Source organism: Amphiura filiformis, chromosome 12 (genome assembly GCF_039555335.1).
Source record: "Amphiura filiformis chromosome 12, Afil_fr2py, whole genome shotgun sequence".
NCBI classification, from domain to species: domain Eukaryota; kingdom Metazoa; phylum Echinodermata; class Ophiuroidea; order Amphilepidida; family Amphiuridae; genus Amphiura; species Amphiura filiformis.
In genome coordinates, this window is record NC_092639.1 from 33,865,696 (window position 1) to 33,885,105 (window position 19,410).

General features: G+C 36.7%; 1 protein-coding gene across 1 annotated transcript in view; it reads left to right on the forward strand.

Moving 5' to 3' along the window:
• The window catches only part of LOC140166770 (uncharacterized), a 35,161-nt gene that overhangs the window by 9,703 nt on the left and 6,048 nt on the right, over positions 1-19,410 (forward strand). Inside the window, exons 8-24 of the mRNA XM_072190263.1 lie at positions 835-1,002; positions 1,392-1,514; positions 2,154-2,330; positions 2,639-2,806; positions 3,254-3,367; positions 4,380-4,505; positions 5,102-5,256; positions 5,808-5,972; positions 6,593-6,772; positions 7,614-7,927; positions 8,821-9,008; positions 14,452-14,634; positions 15,491-15,610; positions 15,970-16,083; positions 16,617-16,796; positions 17,946-18,161; positions 18,814-18,927. Of these exons, the coding sequence (XP_072046364.1) occupies positions 835-1,002; positions 1,392-1,514; positions 2,154-2,330; positions 2,639-2,806; positions 3,254-3,367; positions 4,380-4,505; positions 5,102-5,256; positions 5,808-5,972; positions 6,593-6,772; positions 7,614-7,927; positions 8,821-9,008; positions 14,452-14,634; positions 15,491-15,610; positions 15,970-16,083; positions 16,617-16,796; positions 17,946-18,161; positions 18,814-18,927 (2,805 nt within the window). The remainder of the gene's footprint in view (positions 1-834; positions 1,003-1,391; positions 1,515-2,153; positions 2,331-2,638; positions 2,807-3,253; positions 3,368-4,379; positions 4,506-5,101; positions 5,257-5,807; positions 5,973-6,592; positions 6,773-7,613; positions 7,928-8,820; positions 9,009-14,451; positions 14,635-15,490; positions 15,611-15,969; positions 16,084-16,616; positions 16,797-17,945; positions 18,162-18,813; positions 18,928-19,410) is intronic.

Here is a 19,410-nt window from a genome sequence, read left to right on the forward strand (position 1 = left end):
AGTAAAGTGATACCAATATACCACTTCAAATCAATTATTGATTTTCTATAATCAATGTTCAATATCTTGCACTTTACTTTTTTTTTCCATTACAACCATGGTTCAAATTGAAACAAATTTTTTTTCTTCAAAATGATGGCAATACCGTAAAAACTCGATAGTTAGCATATGTGCTTACTATTGAGTGCTTTTGAAAACTTGAAATTGTACCAAAATCCAGAACTTTACCAACTGAGCTAATGGGGTTGAGACATAAATTTGCAGGTTTACTTGTTTGTATAGCTAGGTGTATTGATGATTTGCTCAAAACCCTTTACACTTTTGTGGATGGGGAATTTCATGTTTGCATGTTTTATAGTGCTCGATAGTGAGCACATATGCTAACTATCAAGTTTTTACGGTATAAGTTTTAAAAAGTATTGTGAGTAGGGACCATATCGAGAGGAACAAACTTTGATGAATCATTTATGTTAATTGACCTCATTTGACTGTGACCGTATTACTTGTGAAGTACACGTAGACAAACAAGAAATTTGGGCAATCTTTGTAACCCAAGAAGAGTAAATTTGACTTAAAATTTGGCATGGGGTGTGGAGAAATTTGGCATTTGGTGCGGAATTTTTGCAGTTGGAGGGAAATGTTGCCTTTCCAAAGAAAGAAAGACATTTTGTGACCAATTGTGGGAAATGATGCTATCTTTGTGGGAAATTTTGACATAACTGGGAAGTAAACTTTCTTTCCAGGCTTACTGGAGATTCTCATGAACAATTTACACTGTCTATTGTTTTAATATGCTAACAAAGCAACTTTGTTTTCAAATCTGATTATCCACAGAGACGTTACCAACACTAGCACCACCAACCCCAACAGCTCGTACAGTAGGCTGTCCACCGGGTCAGCTGGCATGCCCAGAGGGAACATGTATACCAGAGGATTATTTCTGTGACAATAGACCTGGTGATTGCTTGGATTATTATGATGAGTCTGTGGAAGCTGGATGTGGTATGTAATTTTTAGTATTTTACTTAAAGGGTCATTTCGTGATCCACAGCCCCGTATCCCCACTTTTTTCAAACAAAGTTAAGATTTTTATACCACAAGAAAGCTCTGGCTACATAATGTGTATGTCTAAAAAGTTTCTTGCAGATTAATTCACTTTGCAAAATATCATATATATAATGTTATAACTCAAGATGATAAACTGTAGAACAATTTTTAACAGTCATTGCAACTCGGTGCTCAGCTGGTTTTTTGTGATATAGTTTTCCCAATTTGTACTTCGATAAAATGTATCATTAATAATAAAATAAGTAAAATCATAAACAGCAAACTATTTTTCAATGTGTTTCTCTTTTTATCCATAATATTTTTTGCTTAATTTTGTTCTACAGCTCCTTGTGCAGCGTCTGAATACCGATGTCCTGAAGGCTTGTGTATAACAAAGGATAACATATGTGATGACTATCCTAATGACTGCTTGGACAACTATGATGAATCTGATGTACTCTGCCTAGGTGAGTAACAGCTATAGTCTATATATCTACCTCGAGTCACCGGCACTTGCTTTGAAGTTCAACGTGTGCTGCATTGGCTTAGTGTGCTTTCTTGCGTGTACATATTCAGCTTGTTGATCGTACACGTAAAAGTATGTCCACACACCAAGTAACGCTAAGCTAATGCAGACCATATTGAACTTCAAAGCTAGTGCTGGTGATTCGAGGTAGATATATAGGATATAGACTATACACTATAGGGTATAATGTGATATGCACATGTCATACCTAGTAATGCACTGATACACCCTAGATCTGAATCTAATGATCATGTTGCTTGCTAAATCAGTGGATCGTTTCGAAAAGAATACAACAGATGTTCAAAACTAGATTGATCTTGATGCATATCTTAACCTTATTTCATTGTTTCATGCATCATTTTGTTGACCTCAACTTTTTCATTTTATACTGTATGATTTTTACGCAAATAAATTCAATTGGAAGATAAAAACTTCTCTCTTTTCAGACATGTTTAGACTGTTATACTACCAACTCCAATAATATTCATGTTACCAACATACTTATATCTGTGTCTACAATGTATAGTCATGTCAATAAAGCAATTGTGACATAACAAATTGTTGTCCTTCTAAAATGCAGGTACTTGCCGCACACGTGGAACTCCCGAGAACGGAATAGAGATGGGGACATTCAAGTACAATTACAAGAGTGGTGAGAATGCCACATTTGGTTGTAATTTTGGTTACACCATGGTTGGTTCAGCTACAGTGACTTGTGTAAATGGAGTCTGGAGTGATGACTTACCTTTCTGTTATGGTAAGTACAAGGGTGTGTTCCACAGGAGGGTGTGCAAAGGGAGCACCAGCTGCCACAGGGTCTACGCCTCTGTAAAAATTTTGAAAACCTCAAAACCATGTAATAATGATTAAATTTTTGATCCAAACACTGATCATGGATGAAAGATGGAGTAACCATATGAAAATTCCGAGAGGTAGGAGTAACTTTCTTGTGTTTGGATCAAAAGTTAAAAACATCAATAATTCAATATACCAATACAGATGAACTTAAGTAAAACTTGTAAACAGCTTCAGGCCACACACTTAGGTTTTTGTGTTTCTCCACAGAGAGTTGCACTGACTTGACATCACCTAGGAATGGAGCAATCGATATGTCAGATACTGGTCATGGTGGATTGACTACCTTCGCATGTAATACTGGGTATCAAGAAAGCAGCATATATCCTCTAGAGTGTGTTGACGGCTCCTACAATGGCAGCGTCACCACATGCTCAGGTTTGTATAATAGAAAAGTTCATGCAATAGATACAAATACTGTACTGCCTTGTGTGTTTTTGTATGAACATTATTATTTTATATAATGAGATAATTGCTAATTAGCGTAATTGCTAATTAGGGGACACAAATTAGTGTGACTATGTATGGTATTGAAAACTTGTGATCATAAAAAAATAAAAAAATAACACAAGGTAGCAATGATGTATTTCATTTTTTCTTCTTTTTTTTTGCAAAAAAAAAGTTAAAAAAAAGAAACAAGAAAGTTCCAAATCCTTTATCACACGCAATTTTAATATTTATTGAGTGGGGGTACTAACATAGTGACCTTTCATATACTTAAAAATGCCCATTGTTATGGAGATTTTGAAAATCATTAATTAAGAAGCAAACCATTATGTTAATCTTTCCACTGTTTCACCTCTTCTCCTCTTTTGATGTTTACAGAGATTAATGAATGCGATGTCAGCCCATGTCAGAATGGGGCGACGTGTATTGATGGCATCGCCTCATTCACATGCACCTGTGCTCAAGGATGGAATGGAACTCTATGTGATGAAGGTATGTAAACATACAGCCACCCCCACCCCACCCCACACACACATTCGTCATATACACACCCACCCCCACACAGAGATTAATGAATGCGATGTCAGCCCATGGAACTCACTGTGGTGAATGTATGTAAACACTCAGCCACCCCACCCCACCCCACATCCATCATATACACACCCCCACAGAGATTAATGAATGTGATGGCACTCTATGTCAGGAATGCGATAACATGTATTTATGAGATCAGTACATTCCATGCACCTGTGCTCAAGGATGAAACGGAACTCTTTGTAATGTGCAGTGTTGCCAAAACTTTTCAGCTTCAAGGCGCGGCGCATTGACTCGCCAGGCCGCGGTAAAGGATTCTCAAGTAGCCCAATTTTCTAAGCTTCAAAAAAGCGCCCAATATTGGATATTTGGGCGGATTACCCGAATTTAGAACGCAAAACACCCAATTAGGCGGAAAAACACTTGACTTTGAAACTTCCGGTACTTACTGGGAAGTTACTGACCGATCAATAAATGGTCACAAAACCCATTGTAATTTCAATTTGGAGCTTCAAAGACTCAAAACCTTTATAAATCGGCTAAATTGAAAGGAAAATACATCAAATTAGTGCCGCGGCCTGAGACTGTCAACAGTAGCCCAATTTTAGACAAGTAGCGGCATGCTTTTTTGAGTAGCGGCAAGTGATCGCCAAGTAGCCCAATTGTGCGCCTAAGGCGCGGCGTTGGCATCACTGGTAATGTGTAATGATGGTATGTATATGTACAGACAGACAGACAGACAGTCTTGCATACATGCACACCCCCACATATGGTACACACCAGTGGTATGTAACTCAGTAGACTGATTTGTTCCTCCAATTATTTTTGGAGAGGTTGATTTTGTGATGAAAAAAACTTGCTTTGGCACATTTAATGCATAAAATACTGTTAAAAACTTTTTATCATAATAAATATTGATTTGAGATGATACAATACTTAAAAATTAAACTTTAAATCTTTTTCATTTCAGATATCAATGAGTGTTTGAGTTCCGACCTCAATGAATGCCATGCCAACTCTGTCTGCAGTAATCTGCAGGGCTCTTACAATTGCACCTGTTTGGTTGGTTTCCGAGGAGATGGATTAAGTTGCCTAGGTAATGCACTGACAATGTATAAAGCTAATTGATATATTTTATGCTAAACTTCACTAGCTTTTGTACTCCCTATGATTCATTGGGTAAATAAACCATGAGGTTGGCCTGTCCTTTGGAGGGGATGTTAAGTTGTCTGTCCTACATACAGATATTCATACCTGTCGTCTGACGATTGCCTTTTAGGCATGAAACTCAGAGTAACGACTACCTATTCTGGAAGGTCTGTTCTTTGAATTTTTATACGCTCTCCCTTTTGGGATTGAGCACTTCATTCAAAAGATAGTCTAACTATGAGTAAAATGTTGATATTCATACCTCTATATCTTATGCCCCTGTCATACTGTTATGCCGCTTGCCGCTACGGAAAGCGGCATGGCATATGAGCCAATGACAAGCCTTGATTGTGTTCATTTGTCTGCAGTGCACATGCTTCATGCCACTCAACGGCAAGCAGCATGGCAGAATGAAACCAGCATATATTTAATCAGTTTTTGAAAAACCTTAATGTCTTTCCCAATCCATTTGGGTTGCAATCAAGAGGGACCTTAGGGAAAATAATGTTTTGTCACTAAAATATTTTTCATTTTATGTTACAGAGAACTTCTTCTTCTCCTGGGGTTTAAGTGCTGGTGATTCAAGCCTACGGGTCTCCTTTGATAACAGCGACACACAATTCACAGAGCTTATATCAGAAACCATTAGACCACCGAGAGGATATCCATTCTTTGGAGAATATTTCTACAGTATATATGTAAGTGGGATACAAGTGTCTAAGAGTGTCTAATTAACTGCCATTATTATGTCAGTCCATCATTTGCATAGTCAAGTTTACTCCTAATGGGCAAATTAAAAATAATTAAATTTAACAGATGTTGAATTGCAGTTATAATTAAGGAAAGATTTATAAATAAAGGCCATAGTAACAAATATTATAATGCCTTGAACCTCCAATTTAAAACAGGAAATTTTCCTCAAAATGATTGAAGGGTAAACCTAGCCCCGATTTGTAGCTAAAGCACTTGTTGTACTTCCATGTCCCATTGGCCCCTGAACATGTTTAAAGCAAAACCTCCTATGCAACCTCGTGGTAGATTTTTTAAACATGTTCAAGGACCACATAGGAGGTTTTCCTACCCAATGACGATGAGGATTTTTTTGGAAGAAGGTGATGTAAATGACCATTTGTTTGTTTATTACTTTAATATATAAATGGCTGACTGCATGCCATTGGAAGTTGCTTACCCTTGTTTTAGGTCATGTTTATATTATATTCTATTAACTACAACCTTCTAATTTATGCAGTTCACTGAAAATGGTCTGTTCCTATTCATCCGTGAGAATGACGATAAGTACGGTTTCCCTTACCCATATGAAGCTGGGTTTGCTGCTGACTCTGGGGACAGGATTGTGGCACCATTCTGGGCTGACATTGACTTGTCTACCGATGTAGGAAATGTCTATTTCCAGGTAAGTAACCTTATACCTTTATTGAGCCAATCAGCAACATGGTAAGAATGGTGGTAAGGCTGAAGAGGTTTAACCCTATGAGTACTACCTGCTGAGACATATTTGGTAACATGTTGCCAAAATTGACCAAATTCTTGACTCATTCAATAAGAATCCAGCGCGAAAATTGCAGCTGAGTGGTGGACTCCAAAACTGAGTGGTAGTCTGTGCTGCCTGCCACCGCCCACTGTAGCTACAACACTGATGATTAACTTTTCTGGACCTGATGGCCAGATTGCAAATTTCAGACAATCTGACTGGCCAGTCTTGCTCTAAATAGTGCTGCATATGACAAAGAATTGGTCTTCATGGTACTTAAACACATTGTAGTTGGGCAGGAAAATCCTCCTATGTGCTTCTGGCCCCTGAACATGTTTGAAACAAAACTGCCAACAGGTTACATAGGTGGTTTTGCTTTAAACATGTTCAGGGGTCAATGACACATAGGAGGGTTTTCCTGCCCAATGACGACATAGAAAACAAAAGGGTATAAGCTGTTAAATGCATGTTTCCTATGGAAGGTGACTGGGGCGGATACCAGAAAGATCTGTATAAAAGATGTCTGTATTTTTTGTTGATAGGTGTATGATGCAGCTACTGCTACTTCGAGTCAGCTGGCTGTCTTAGCAGATGCTTCTGATAGAGTCAGACAGACAGACACTAGCCTGGATCTTCTCGGTATTACGTTTGAAGCTGATTGGATGCTGCTAGTCACATGGGAGAAAGTTCCAGCATTCCGGGCTCAGTTTACAGGCAGTAAGGTAAGTATTTAGGAGGAATGCTATACTGCTACTGCATTTTCTTCAGTGCAGTTAGTGGGGTCGAGGTGCAGCTTCAAATCATGATGTTTTGCTCAAATCACTGGTGTACTGGTGCTGAATAGTTATGTGTGCAAAAGGCCTATCTGAAGCCTTGACATCAGTGACAGCACTATTTAAAAAAAATTGCATTTTTTCTATTCGATGCGGTCAAGTTAGCGTAATTGTTGAAGTGTTGCACCCTATTTAGCTATCCAAGTTATCCAAATCCATATGCCCCTTAATCTCTCACACGGTGTATGAATTTCAGATCGAGTTGCCCATTCTGGTAACCCCATTTGAAATAAACAATCCCTCTGATAGATTGAGGTCATGGCTTCCATAGGGTGTTGTGTGTCTGTGGGTGTTTGTCAATGTAATGATCTCTTGTTTGAATCTGCATGTGTTGTTTTATTAAACAAAAATAAAAACAGATTAAAATTGAGCTAGCTTAACATTTCCTATGCACAGCCCATAACTAAGCATTTCCCTTAATTGCACATCCACAGATGCTGCCATGGCATGAGAATGGTATTAAATTATTCACAATGCAAGTTTTGGGTAACTTTCAAAACTGTGTATGAGAAATAATCTTTTGAAATGTTTATGAAGTAATTGCAATATGTTTTCCCATACCCGCATACCCAAGACAGCAGCCATTATCCTGTGAGCAATATTAAGACTCATTCTGTAAGTGTGATTTGTGCATAGGATGTGTTAAAATTATCAGTGACTGCTGATTACTTTTAATGCAAGAAACTTGATCCAAAGCTTATTATAGTTGTAATCAACTTCATCATTTCAGCCTAACACATTCCAAGCTGCAATACTAACAGATGGAGTCTACAGCTTTGCTATCTTCAACTACAGAGAAGAGGAAATGCTGTGGGATACCAACCTTCTACAGAGCAAAGATGTTCTCATTGGCTACAACAGTGGAGCCGAGATGTACAGAAATGTACAGCAGGAAAACCCACCATTTGAATCAGTAAATTCCAGGTATCGCCCGGACCAGGTGGTCGGAAACACCGGACAGAATGGCAGATGGGTTTTGCGCTTGGAAACAAATGACCAGAATACAAAGAATTATAAAAACCGCTGTTTGCAATGGTACAACAAGTACGTATATAGAGTCAAATGACATTTCAATTGCTGAGTATGTATCTGGTATAGTTTGTTCCGCTTATAATTGGCGAAAAATTGAGACTTGTAACATATTGTATAGATATAGAATTGTGTGCATGCACATGACTCGCAGTTAGGTGCAGTATCACCCTTGTTGCGTGGAGCGTAAAGCAGCATTATGCTCGTAATGCGTGATTGGTGTAAGCTGATGTGAATTTAAGTTACTGGGCATTATTGATGCATTCCGTAACAAAATATGAATAATTTTTGCCAATTATAACCAGAAGCAAACTATAGGAGGAAGCAACATTCACTTCAGTTGCACATGTCTTCAGTGCTCTCTCTATGCAGAAGGAAAGTGCATGGAAAAATGTTCCAAGTCACTCAATTTCCTAACATTTCTGACCAAAGTCAGGAACAATGTAGCGTAATTTCATTGCTATTGTATCTTTGTCTTAAAGAAAAGAAAGGACTGTTGATTATCATTATATTTATTTTGCTACATTTGATGAGCACCATAAACATTACATAAAATTTTAATAGAAAGTGTTTCCAATAAAATTTTTCCAATTTTAAAAGTTTTTCCATCGCTAATTGTGAGAAAACATTTACTTACTCTGTCCATCGTGTTTGCACGTGCGCGAACATCACCATCATCACTCGCTCTTTGCGTAAATACCTCGCAAGGATACGTGCATATATCCTACTTGTGAGCATCCATCGGTTCTAGCATGGCTCGTTTACGACAGGAAAGCCAGGAATAAATAATGTTTATGCCCGCCTATCGATCGAGCCTGCATGCTGTTATGTAGCGCGTATGTATGAACACCCGACCATGCCCTTAATTCTATTAATAAACCCCTAATTTTCGATTATGTCACATATAGCCAACCGGATCCATCAACATGGAGCTCTTCTCTTGGAACCTGCCCATGCAGCTTTGAACAGGCTAGAACAGACAGTAGCTATGGCGTAGGTGAAAGTATTGTAAACCAGGCTGATATGATATTAGCACTTAATGCTACACAATATGGCTTGGATGAATCTGTACTACAAAGACTTGCTAATCTGTATGGTAAGTCGACTTTTTGTGTTTTTTATGGTTTTTATATATATGAATGACCAGACAATGACCAGGGATTGTTTGTAATAAACTGTTAGTTTTTGTTACAGGAATTGTGAGTTTTGATAGTTTTTATTTGGATTTCATTTTTTATTTACAACAGTGGCATTTATACATGTTGGTTCATCCACATAAAAGACAATAAGTATATAAGTAGAAACATGATAAATACAATGCAAGGAATATACAACAAACGGCCTGAGATGACATGATGACAATTTACTAGTACAGGGTAATTGAGTTGCAATATTTAATGTATGTTAAAATTTGATTAACTGTCATACTTGAATCTTAATTTGTACATTGTACATGTTGCCGCCCGGCTTGTTAAGCTGGTTTCATACTACCCTGCCGCTTGCCGCTGAGTGGCGTGGCGCACGCGCATTGCAGACAAACGGCCACAATCAAGGCTTGTCATTGGTTGAAGCGCCTTGCTGCTTGCCGCAGCGGCAAGCGGCAGGAAAGTATGCTGGGGCATTACATTGACTAAGAAGTGTGAACACATAACTCCTATACTTAAATCCTTCATTGGCTGCCTGTAGAGAAGCGCATCATATACAAGCTTATGCTTCTTACTTTCAAATGCCTCAACAACCTGGCACCTGACTACTTATGTAATCTCATCACCATCAAAAAGCCAACTCGTGCTCTTAGATCTAACATTACCACCAATTCACCTTTTCGGTAAATCCCATAAGCCTTTGCGAGTACACCTGAGAACTTCGTCATTTTACGTCCACGGTGATCTGCGCCCGATCGCACGTGGTTTATCGAACATCATTACTGCGCATTGCAAGTCGGTGTGACGTCAAATGACGAGTTCTCAGGTGTACTCGCAAAGGGTTATGGGATTTACTGAAAAGGTGAATTTGCAACGCAAGTCTGTCAATACTGTTACTTACGGCCAGAGATCTTTTTCATATTCAGCTCTGGAACTGTGGAATCAACTCCCAATTCATGTCAGGAACTCCAAGTCTCTCAATCAATTCAAGGGCTCACTAAAATCTCATCTTTTCAACATTTGACTGTGTTTATTTTGTATCTTTGCATATATTATGTGTAGTTTTAAGTTGTAGTGTAAGATTTTTGTACAGCGCATTGGGGTCATTTTGACGAAATGCGCTTTATAAGTATGCCTTTTCATTTCATTCATTTCATTTCATTGCAGACGACCCACTGGTCACCTTAAGTAAGTTATTAAGATTCTCTCATCTTCAGCCCAGAATAAACATCCTATTTGCAGACCAGCTATATAATTTTAACACCCGTATACCTTTCTCTAATCATAAATGCAAGTCCATACAGTCCAGCCTCTTTTACCCAGCCATAATGGGACCAAGCATCGGCCTGTCAAGGGAAAAATCTGTATAAAGAATTATGTGTAATTCTGAATTGAATGTATGAAGTGCTGAAATTGTGACAGCAAAAAAGATGACTCAATATGTGGTAATAACACTGAAAGACTGTGGTATTTGAATGCTTTATGCAACATAGATATGTCCTTCTTAATGCTCCAGAGCATGTAGCATGAACTAACATGTGAAAGCAATAAAGTCATGTTTTCCTGTAAAGATCACATGGCCAGGCAACAGAGAGATCCATATAAAAGAGGTCTGGATAAGGGAGGTTGGACTGTATGTAAGAGGACTTGGGAGAGCCCACTGCATAGAATCAAACCTTTAAGGGGGTACTACACCCCTCGATAAATTTGTGACTATTTTTGCATTTTTCTCAAAACTAATAACACACTGATAACAAAAGTTATGTATATTATAGGGGCAAGGAATCCAATTACTACACTGGAATTTCAGTGACCCAAGACAAGCGGTTCGAAATTTCAGTGTAGTAATTGGATTCCTTGCCCCAATAATATACATAACTTTTGTCACCAGTGTGTTATTATTTTTCGAGAAAAATGCAAAAATACTCACAATTTACCACAGGTGTAGTACCCCTTATAATATCAAACATATCAATTTTAATTTAAATACATTGCCCCTTTTCTTAATTCCCCATTACCTGAAATCAGCCCTTCCTTGATATCAAACATAAAAAGTTTCCCGGAATCTTACTTTATTTTATACATTTATCATGTTTGTATATATTCTTAATCATGTTAAATACATTCCCTCTTATTCTAATTTCCCACTACCTGGAATGAGACATTCCTCGATATTAATTAAACATACAGTTTCTCTGGATCTAATTTCCCACTACCTGGAATCAGACATTCCTCAATATCAAACATAAAAAGTTTCCCTGAATCTTACTTTATTTTATTCATTTATCATGTTTATACATATTCTTAATCATATAAAATATTACGCCTTAATTTCTGACTACCTTGAATCAGACCTTCCTCGATATCAAACAAATCAGTTTCTCTGAATCTTACTTTATTTTAAACATTTATCATGTTTATACATATTCTTAATCATTCTTATACCTTGAATCAGGCATTCCTCGATATATTATATATACATTTTCTCTAAATCTTACTTTATTTGATACCTATACATCATATTTATACATATTTGTAATCATGTTAAATACATTCCCTCTTATTCCAATTTCTCACTACCTTAATCAGACCTTCCTCAATATCAAACATATCGGTTTCAGTTCTCTCAAATATTACTTTACATTGTACATTATTATATTCTTGATCATGTTAAATATATTTCTTCTTATCCCAAATTCCCACTTCCTTGAACATAACTTCCTCAATATCAAAGTTTCCCCAAATATTACTTGACATTGTACATATATGTGACACGATCTGGTCCATGGGGGCCAAAGGCAGCAAATTTGAAACTGAGTTAAAGGTAAAAATGTGGAGTAAAAAACCCCAACAAAATACATAAGAAAATAGACATCAAAAAAATTCACAACTTTAAAATCAAGTATGCTAGACCTTTGGTGTAACTCAATTTTTTTAAATGCCTCCTTTGGCCCCATGAACCAGATTCTGTCACATATATCATTCTTTCCCAGATTCCCACTATCTTGAATCAGACCTTCCTTAATATCAAGCATTGGTTTCAGTTTCCCCAAATCTTACTTTACATTGTACATATATATATTCTTAACCATATACATTCCCATTTATATGATTTATGCCAATTTCCTACTACCTTGATTCTGCCCTTCCTTGATATCCAAGTATCGGTTTTAGTTTCCCCAAATTGTACTTTGCTTTGTATATTTATACATATTCTTAATCATGTTGAATTCATAAACACGTATAATCTCAGTTGCCCACTATATCTTGAATAAGACCTTCCTCAATATCAAACATATCAATTTCTCTGAATCTTGCTTTATTTTATACATTTATCATGTTTGTATAATTATATTCTTAATCATCTTTTAAGATGATTAAGAATATATACAAACATGATAAATGTATAAAATAAAAATGATAATAATGTATTTAAAAATACATTTCCTTTTACCTGAATTTCCCACTACCCGAGTGAATCAAACCTTCCTCAATATCAAACATATTGGTTTAAGTTCCCCCAAAATCTTACTTTACATTGTACATTTATATTTTTAATCTTGTTGCATACATTCCTCTCTAATCCCGAATTCCCACTATCATGAATCTCTAATCTTCTCTAAAATATCTTTGACTTGATTTATTTTTCTTATTTATCTGTGTCTTATTTTCTTACACAGTGAGAAATTAAGCATTTTTATTTTCATAATGCTCTGGGCTGTTATCAATTTCTGTTCCATCTCCTCCATTGTTGATTGTGTCTCTGCTCCAAAGGTCATAGTTGTTAAGCCACACTGATAAAAAATTCTTCTCCTGAATAATGACATTGGTATAGCCTTGCCTGTCAAAATTTTTTTATGCATTCCAAAACATCTGCATCTTGATTTTACTCTGATTGGATTTTCTCAGCTGGGCATGTGTACTGACCTAGATATTTATAATTATCAATCTTTTTGATATTCTGTTATGATTGTTTCTTCTGTATCAAAATTGGTCTTGAACTTTGTTTTTCCGTTGTGCATTTGCAAGCTAATGTGTTTACTGTCTCTCTTCAAGCTGGCTAGTTCTAGTTGTTCTTCCATATCTTTCACTGATGCTGTTGTTAAAGCAATATTATCTGTGAACCTCTGCGAACCTAAGATCTGTTAATATCTGTTATTAAAAGCACCTTTTGGCAACAACAACACCACCTTGTTTTATGGGCCAGACCATCCCTGATTTTGTATTTTGGAAATTGTTTTGCTGTATGCATGTAAAATCAGCTGTTTTGGGTTTTTTTTGGTACAAAATGTAACTGATTTTGACTGAAATAAGAGAGCAAAGTGAGCAAGTGAATTGCTATTATTTTGACAGATTTTGGTGATTTTTGAGGATGGTTTTATGGTCATATGTAAACCAACCATACATAAAAGGCATGTCCGCCTATAGAACAGGATGTTGTTGTTTTTTGTCGCCTTAAGTAAGTTTTTAATCTGTCTCTTTGTTTAAGCATTCTTCCCTGCCATTGGGTTTACATGTACCATGCTGCTTATTGAGATTGTGCTGCGCCTATATTGGACTAATCCATTTAATGTCCTCACTCCCCCTGTGGAATATTTTGGAAATATCTTCCACTGGGGGAGTATGAATTTTAAATGGAATTAGCCCATATAACCTATTCTATTTGAAACTACCCTCCCTCTGTGGAACATTTAGATTGAATCTTTTTCAGAGGTGTATGAAATTCAGATGGAGCTGCCTAATGTGTTTATTCCATTTGGAATTCATACTCCTCCTGTGGACAATATTTGCAAAATCTTCCACAGGGGTAATATGCATTTTAAGTGGAATAGCATATTTCAATTTAAGTCACATGTGGCATTTTTATTATTTACAGCTATGTTTGATGATCTGAGCAACTGATATAAAATAATTAAATTTCTAAATATCATCAGTACATGACAAAGTATACAAGATTGTATGACTTGCCCAGCTTAGAAGGTGTCACATATGATCAGGACAAATCAATGAACTTGAGAGGAACTCATTGATCTTCCTTAAAAATTTTCCTTTACATTTTTGAGGGGCAGTGCGGTCACATTTATAGAAAAAAACCAAACCAAAATCGAATCGAATTGTGAAAAAAAAAAAGATGTGGACATACTTTTGAACCAGAAGCAGGCAAGAATATCATTTTTGACATCATCTAAAATGGGAAATTACAGAAGTCTGTCAACCACGCTGTCACATGTTTTCCATCCAAAAAAACCCAGCCGGAATAAGAAAATTATTGAAACCTCAATTCTAAGTCACAGGCCAATTTTATGACAAACTACAGTATGACAGTTTACCTGTGTGAATCCTCAATATATATGATGAATCTAATTTAGTGTTTGATCATAATCTCTTTCACAGACACCACTCTGTGTATTCAGTCAACTATTCCAACTGATGATGGAGCGAGCATGCAGTGTTGCTACAGATCTGACGAGTCTTTGATCATTGGGTATGAAGGACCGTGGTCAAGTACTTTCATTGAACGTCAATACTACATCACGGGACAGTTTTACGATGAGCAGCAGTATGTGGATTATCTGAGTGAGTAGTGAATGCGATCTGTCTGTACACTGTAGCAAAGTTTTTTTGCCTTTTTTGCCAATGTAGTGAGCATGCTTATTATGAAACGAAGGGTTTGGAGTGCAGATTGGTTGATCATATTATATCATGAAATGTTGACACCTCGCACATTGTACAAGCCATGTAACCAATTGCACAGTTCTGCATTTATGTGATTAAGATAAATAAAATGTTTGTAATGCACAATTGGTGTTCATATTTGACTATTCTTGTCCATGAAACAAAAATCAATTGCGAGTGATAATGCTGATCATGCAGTGCAGAATAATGGTCTGACTTTTGTCAAACATGATACCTTATTCATACATACTCACGATATAACGACGTTTCTGATTGGATTTGGGCCCTTTTTTGCTGGTCATAAATTCCGTTTATGACCAGCACACAGGGCATAAACAAGCTGCGCCACGCAGCGTTGGAACCCAATTAACACGATCCACGATTTGCTAGTGTTATGCGTACATCGCCAAGCGCATGTCACAGCGCCCATCTCACGCTGGAGCGCAAAAGATGACGCGTATCACGTGTTGACTCCCGGCCGTTGACCTCATGAGCCGAGCTGCTTCCTGCAAGTAGGCCTACCAATTTATGAAGGAAAACGGTATGGAAATGTTATTTAAACTTGTAAACCCTTATTATTTTCATCTGTATTGAATTGCTAAGAATGTTGGGTATGTATGAACCCGTTCATTCATAGGATTTCGGGCACGATCGCTGTTTATGCCCTCAATCCTATTAATGAACCCCTAATTTTTTACATTAAAAAGCCAAAGAAATTCAATATTACAATTATCTATAATCTTACTTTCCATTTCAGATGAAGATCTGCTACCAAGGTACTACTGCTGCACAGAGTCACAGGATCCTAGTTTCTGCGATTTGTATTATGAAAAGCGGCCTGCTGGCACATGCAATGGATACGAAGCACCACAATCAGGTATGTACTCACAGTCATGCTTTCTTTCTTTTTTTTGTAATTCTCATTCTTGTTTTCTGTTGCTTTTGTTTTCTTGATCAGTTTTCTTTTCTTTCCACTTCTTTGTTTTTTGTCTCTTTATCCCTTCTCTCTTTCTGTTTTATTTGTTTTTGTGTCCAACCTATTTTCATTACTATCTTTATTTTGATTTGCAATATTGATTTTAAGAGTATGTTCATTATATAATTTGTAATAGTTTGGATAGTATGATTATATAATCATTGTTAAAAAAATAAGTTGTAATGAAAATTAACTTAATGGTCTTATTTAATGAATCTTCAAAATAAATTTCTTATACTTATTCTCACTTTTCCTCCCAGGTTGGCTGTTTGGTGATCCCCACATGAGGACCATGGATGGTTATCAGTATACTTTCAATGGCAAAGGAGAATATATCCTGGCAGAGGTCGATGATGGACTCTTTGTCCTTCAAGGTAGAAATTGTAACATAATCTCCAGTTTCTAGCACAAAGTACTTTCCTTCTCTTTGATGTGCAAAGAACATCGTACTTTATATTCTTTTGAAACACATAGCTTTTTTCCACCAAAATTCAAAAATTTCAGAAATGTAAATTTTCATGACCATATTTGGAATGAGCATGAAAAATGCATTAAAATGAGTACAAACACGCCTAGTATTGATCCAGTAGTTCTTAAGATAGCTCTTGATATTTTGAGAAAATATTTCAAAACTTGAAATTTTTCCATTGAAGCGCATGGCTAGCACGCAGAGCATTAAAAGAAGATTGGAAGAAGATTGGAAATCGTAGTTAAGAATGGACATTGTACATGGTGCTGGGTGCCGTCAAATCGTCAGCTACCAACACCTAATGAGTCAAATTTGCAGTACAGTATGCCCTGTTGTTTAGGCTCTGTGCATACACAAATTGATCAGTCAAATTTCACATTCAGAGCCCTGATTCATCATTGCCTAACAAATCTAATGTTACACTTGTACCAATTGCAGCTCGTATGGGAGAACCTCTTAATGTGACGGTAGGAGGTGAGGGTGCTACAATATTCACTGGTGTGGCAGCTATGCAAACGGACTCTGCACAAGTTGAAATGGTGATGAATGCCGAGGGAACCGATTTCAGCGTGTTACTCAATGGAAACACAATGATTGACAAATCATCACTTCTCAATGGTATGCTATTTTATGGACATAACCAAATATAAAAATTCTGATAAGTTGTTGTTACTTTTTTTTTAACAATATGCTAAACTGATACTAGCTTTTAATATCAGATTTCTTCCATTTTAATTTTGAGCCAAACTAATGCTCAAGATAAAAATGGGATATTCCAGTTGAAATCCATATTCCCCTATGGAAGGCATGACCTTTATCTTCTACAAAGTGAATGTGAATTTCAAATGAGGTTACCTGTATGGGTGACTCCATTTGAAATCTACACCCCCTGTGTGGGAGCAGGTTAAGTTCATGTCTTCCATAGGGGGTTTATGGATTTCAAAATGGTAAAACCCAATGTAAGAAAATTTTGCTATTCCATTCCAGCACCTAGATCATGAATGTATGTATTGGTGAATCTGACTGGCTGTAACGAATATAGCACCTTAAGCTTTGGTTTTCACATGTTATTTAGTTCATCAAGTACATTACAGTTACGTACAAATTTGAAGTTTGAGAAAAATTGAGGGCCTCCTCTTGAGTAAATCTTTCAACAGGCGGTACATGACATACATCATGTGACATGCAAGGCTGCCAAAACTACAAGGCTGAAAGCCAGAATTTTGCTCTGACATAACATATTTAGAATTGTTCATGAAGATTTCAGGTTTACGTGTTAATCTAATGGCAACATCAAAAATGGCGATATCGCATCCGACCTCCCCAGGCTAACAATATTGCTTTAAAGGTCCACAATTGTTGGCCTAGTCAACTGGCAGGTTTGTGCAGGAACTAAATACCAACAATTACTAAATGTTTATACTAGGATTTGGGCAGGTAACCTTGTCCTTAAATATCACAGTGTTCTTTTAGATGGTCAAGACTTTGGCGAGTTGGACACTTTTATTATCATGGATTATGTTATGCCATAAAATACTGAGCTTGTGTAACACTTAATGAATAAATCCAGATGTGCTCTTAACCCTTTAAGTAGAATTTGGATATGTCAATGGTAAAATTTTGTTACACTACCAGATATGCCACAAAGTTGAGAACGAATGTTCACAAAGTAACATCAGTTTTTTTTTCTTATAAAATAATTGCCATCAGTATAACATAAATAAGCATGCCATTAAATTTGACTCAAATATATTTATGATTCTTCAGGTCCGTATTTCAACCCAGCTGATCGTAGTTTCTACTTGGAGCTTCAGCGAGATGACTACACCTCCCCAATAACCGGCAAAGACCGGGTGGTCGTCTACTATAGCAGTGGTATCTCAGTCTCGGTCGCTATTAGCGAGCAGATGCTGGATATTATTTTTTTGGTCGGTACCCGCATCAATGGCCAGCAAGTACAAAGAGGAGTCAAAGGATTACTGGGTAAACAAGAACATCTCATTTTTCTGGAATTCCAGATTTGTTAAAAATAAAAATTTGGATAGAGAAAATATTCTGGATTATTTTTGTGGAAAAAAATGTGATTTTAAAAATCTGTGTAAAATACATCTTTCACTAATTATTGCCAATTATTAAGCAACAGAGGGCGGTAGTTAGGGAACGAACCACAAGATCGATGATGTCCTATAAATGTAACTAGTTTCGTTTCTCAGCCGACCCCCTCCCTCCCTGCCAGAAACGTGATAAAGAAATGTTGAAAATGTTGACATAATAATAATAATGACACATTCTTCAGACCGATGTTTTTGTACAAACGTAATCGAGTATTTTACCCCCTCCCCCTAAATGAAACTAGTTTCGTTTATAGGACGTCATCAATCTTTTGGTTTGTTCCCTTATTAATCTTGTACCATGATATTGCAATCTCACTATAGATAAAGAAATGTATGTAAAAACACCTTTTTTTTCCAGTTAATGAGCACCTACAAATATGTTGCTGCTTAGAATCATAAAATGCCCTTTGAATGGAATGAATATGGTATTGAGAGTGGTAAATGAACTTGAGATGAGGTACTGATTTTATAACCAAGTAATTAAGTTACTGTTATATGATAACTCTGTTTGTGTGCATCAGGTGTATGGAATGGTGACTTCACAGATGATTTTCTTCTCCGTGATGGGCAGGTGTTGACAGTGACAGGCTTGGGATCACTTACAGATGATGAAATTTTCAGCTTTGGAGAATCTTGTAAGTGCTTCTTATAGTCTGTCCACATAGAAGTACAAACCAAATCTGTGGCATCGGGGGTCGATGCTCTGTGTCACACGCGAACGTGACGTGACGCGTAAAGAGCGTGGTGCACAAATCGCGCAGCAGTTGGCGCGCCAAAGACTATATAATGTATGTGAATGAGTGAGTCAATGATGATGCCAACATCTTGCAACTGTAACAAACTTTGATATTATGTTCTACAAACATATATACTCCCCCTCGTCTATATGTGACACAATCTCATCCAATCAGACCGAAGACGACAATGATGAAATTGAGATATAGGTTTAAATAATGAAGAAAATATAAAAAGTTAATAACTTTGCAATGAAGTATGCCAGGGACTTCATAAACAGTAAGTTAGTAATGATAGTAACTAATACCTTAATTTTCAAAATATCCTACTCTGGTCTGAGTAGATCAGATATTGTACAAAACTGGAGATGTTACATAAGTATA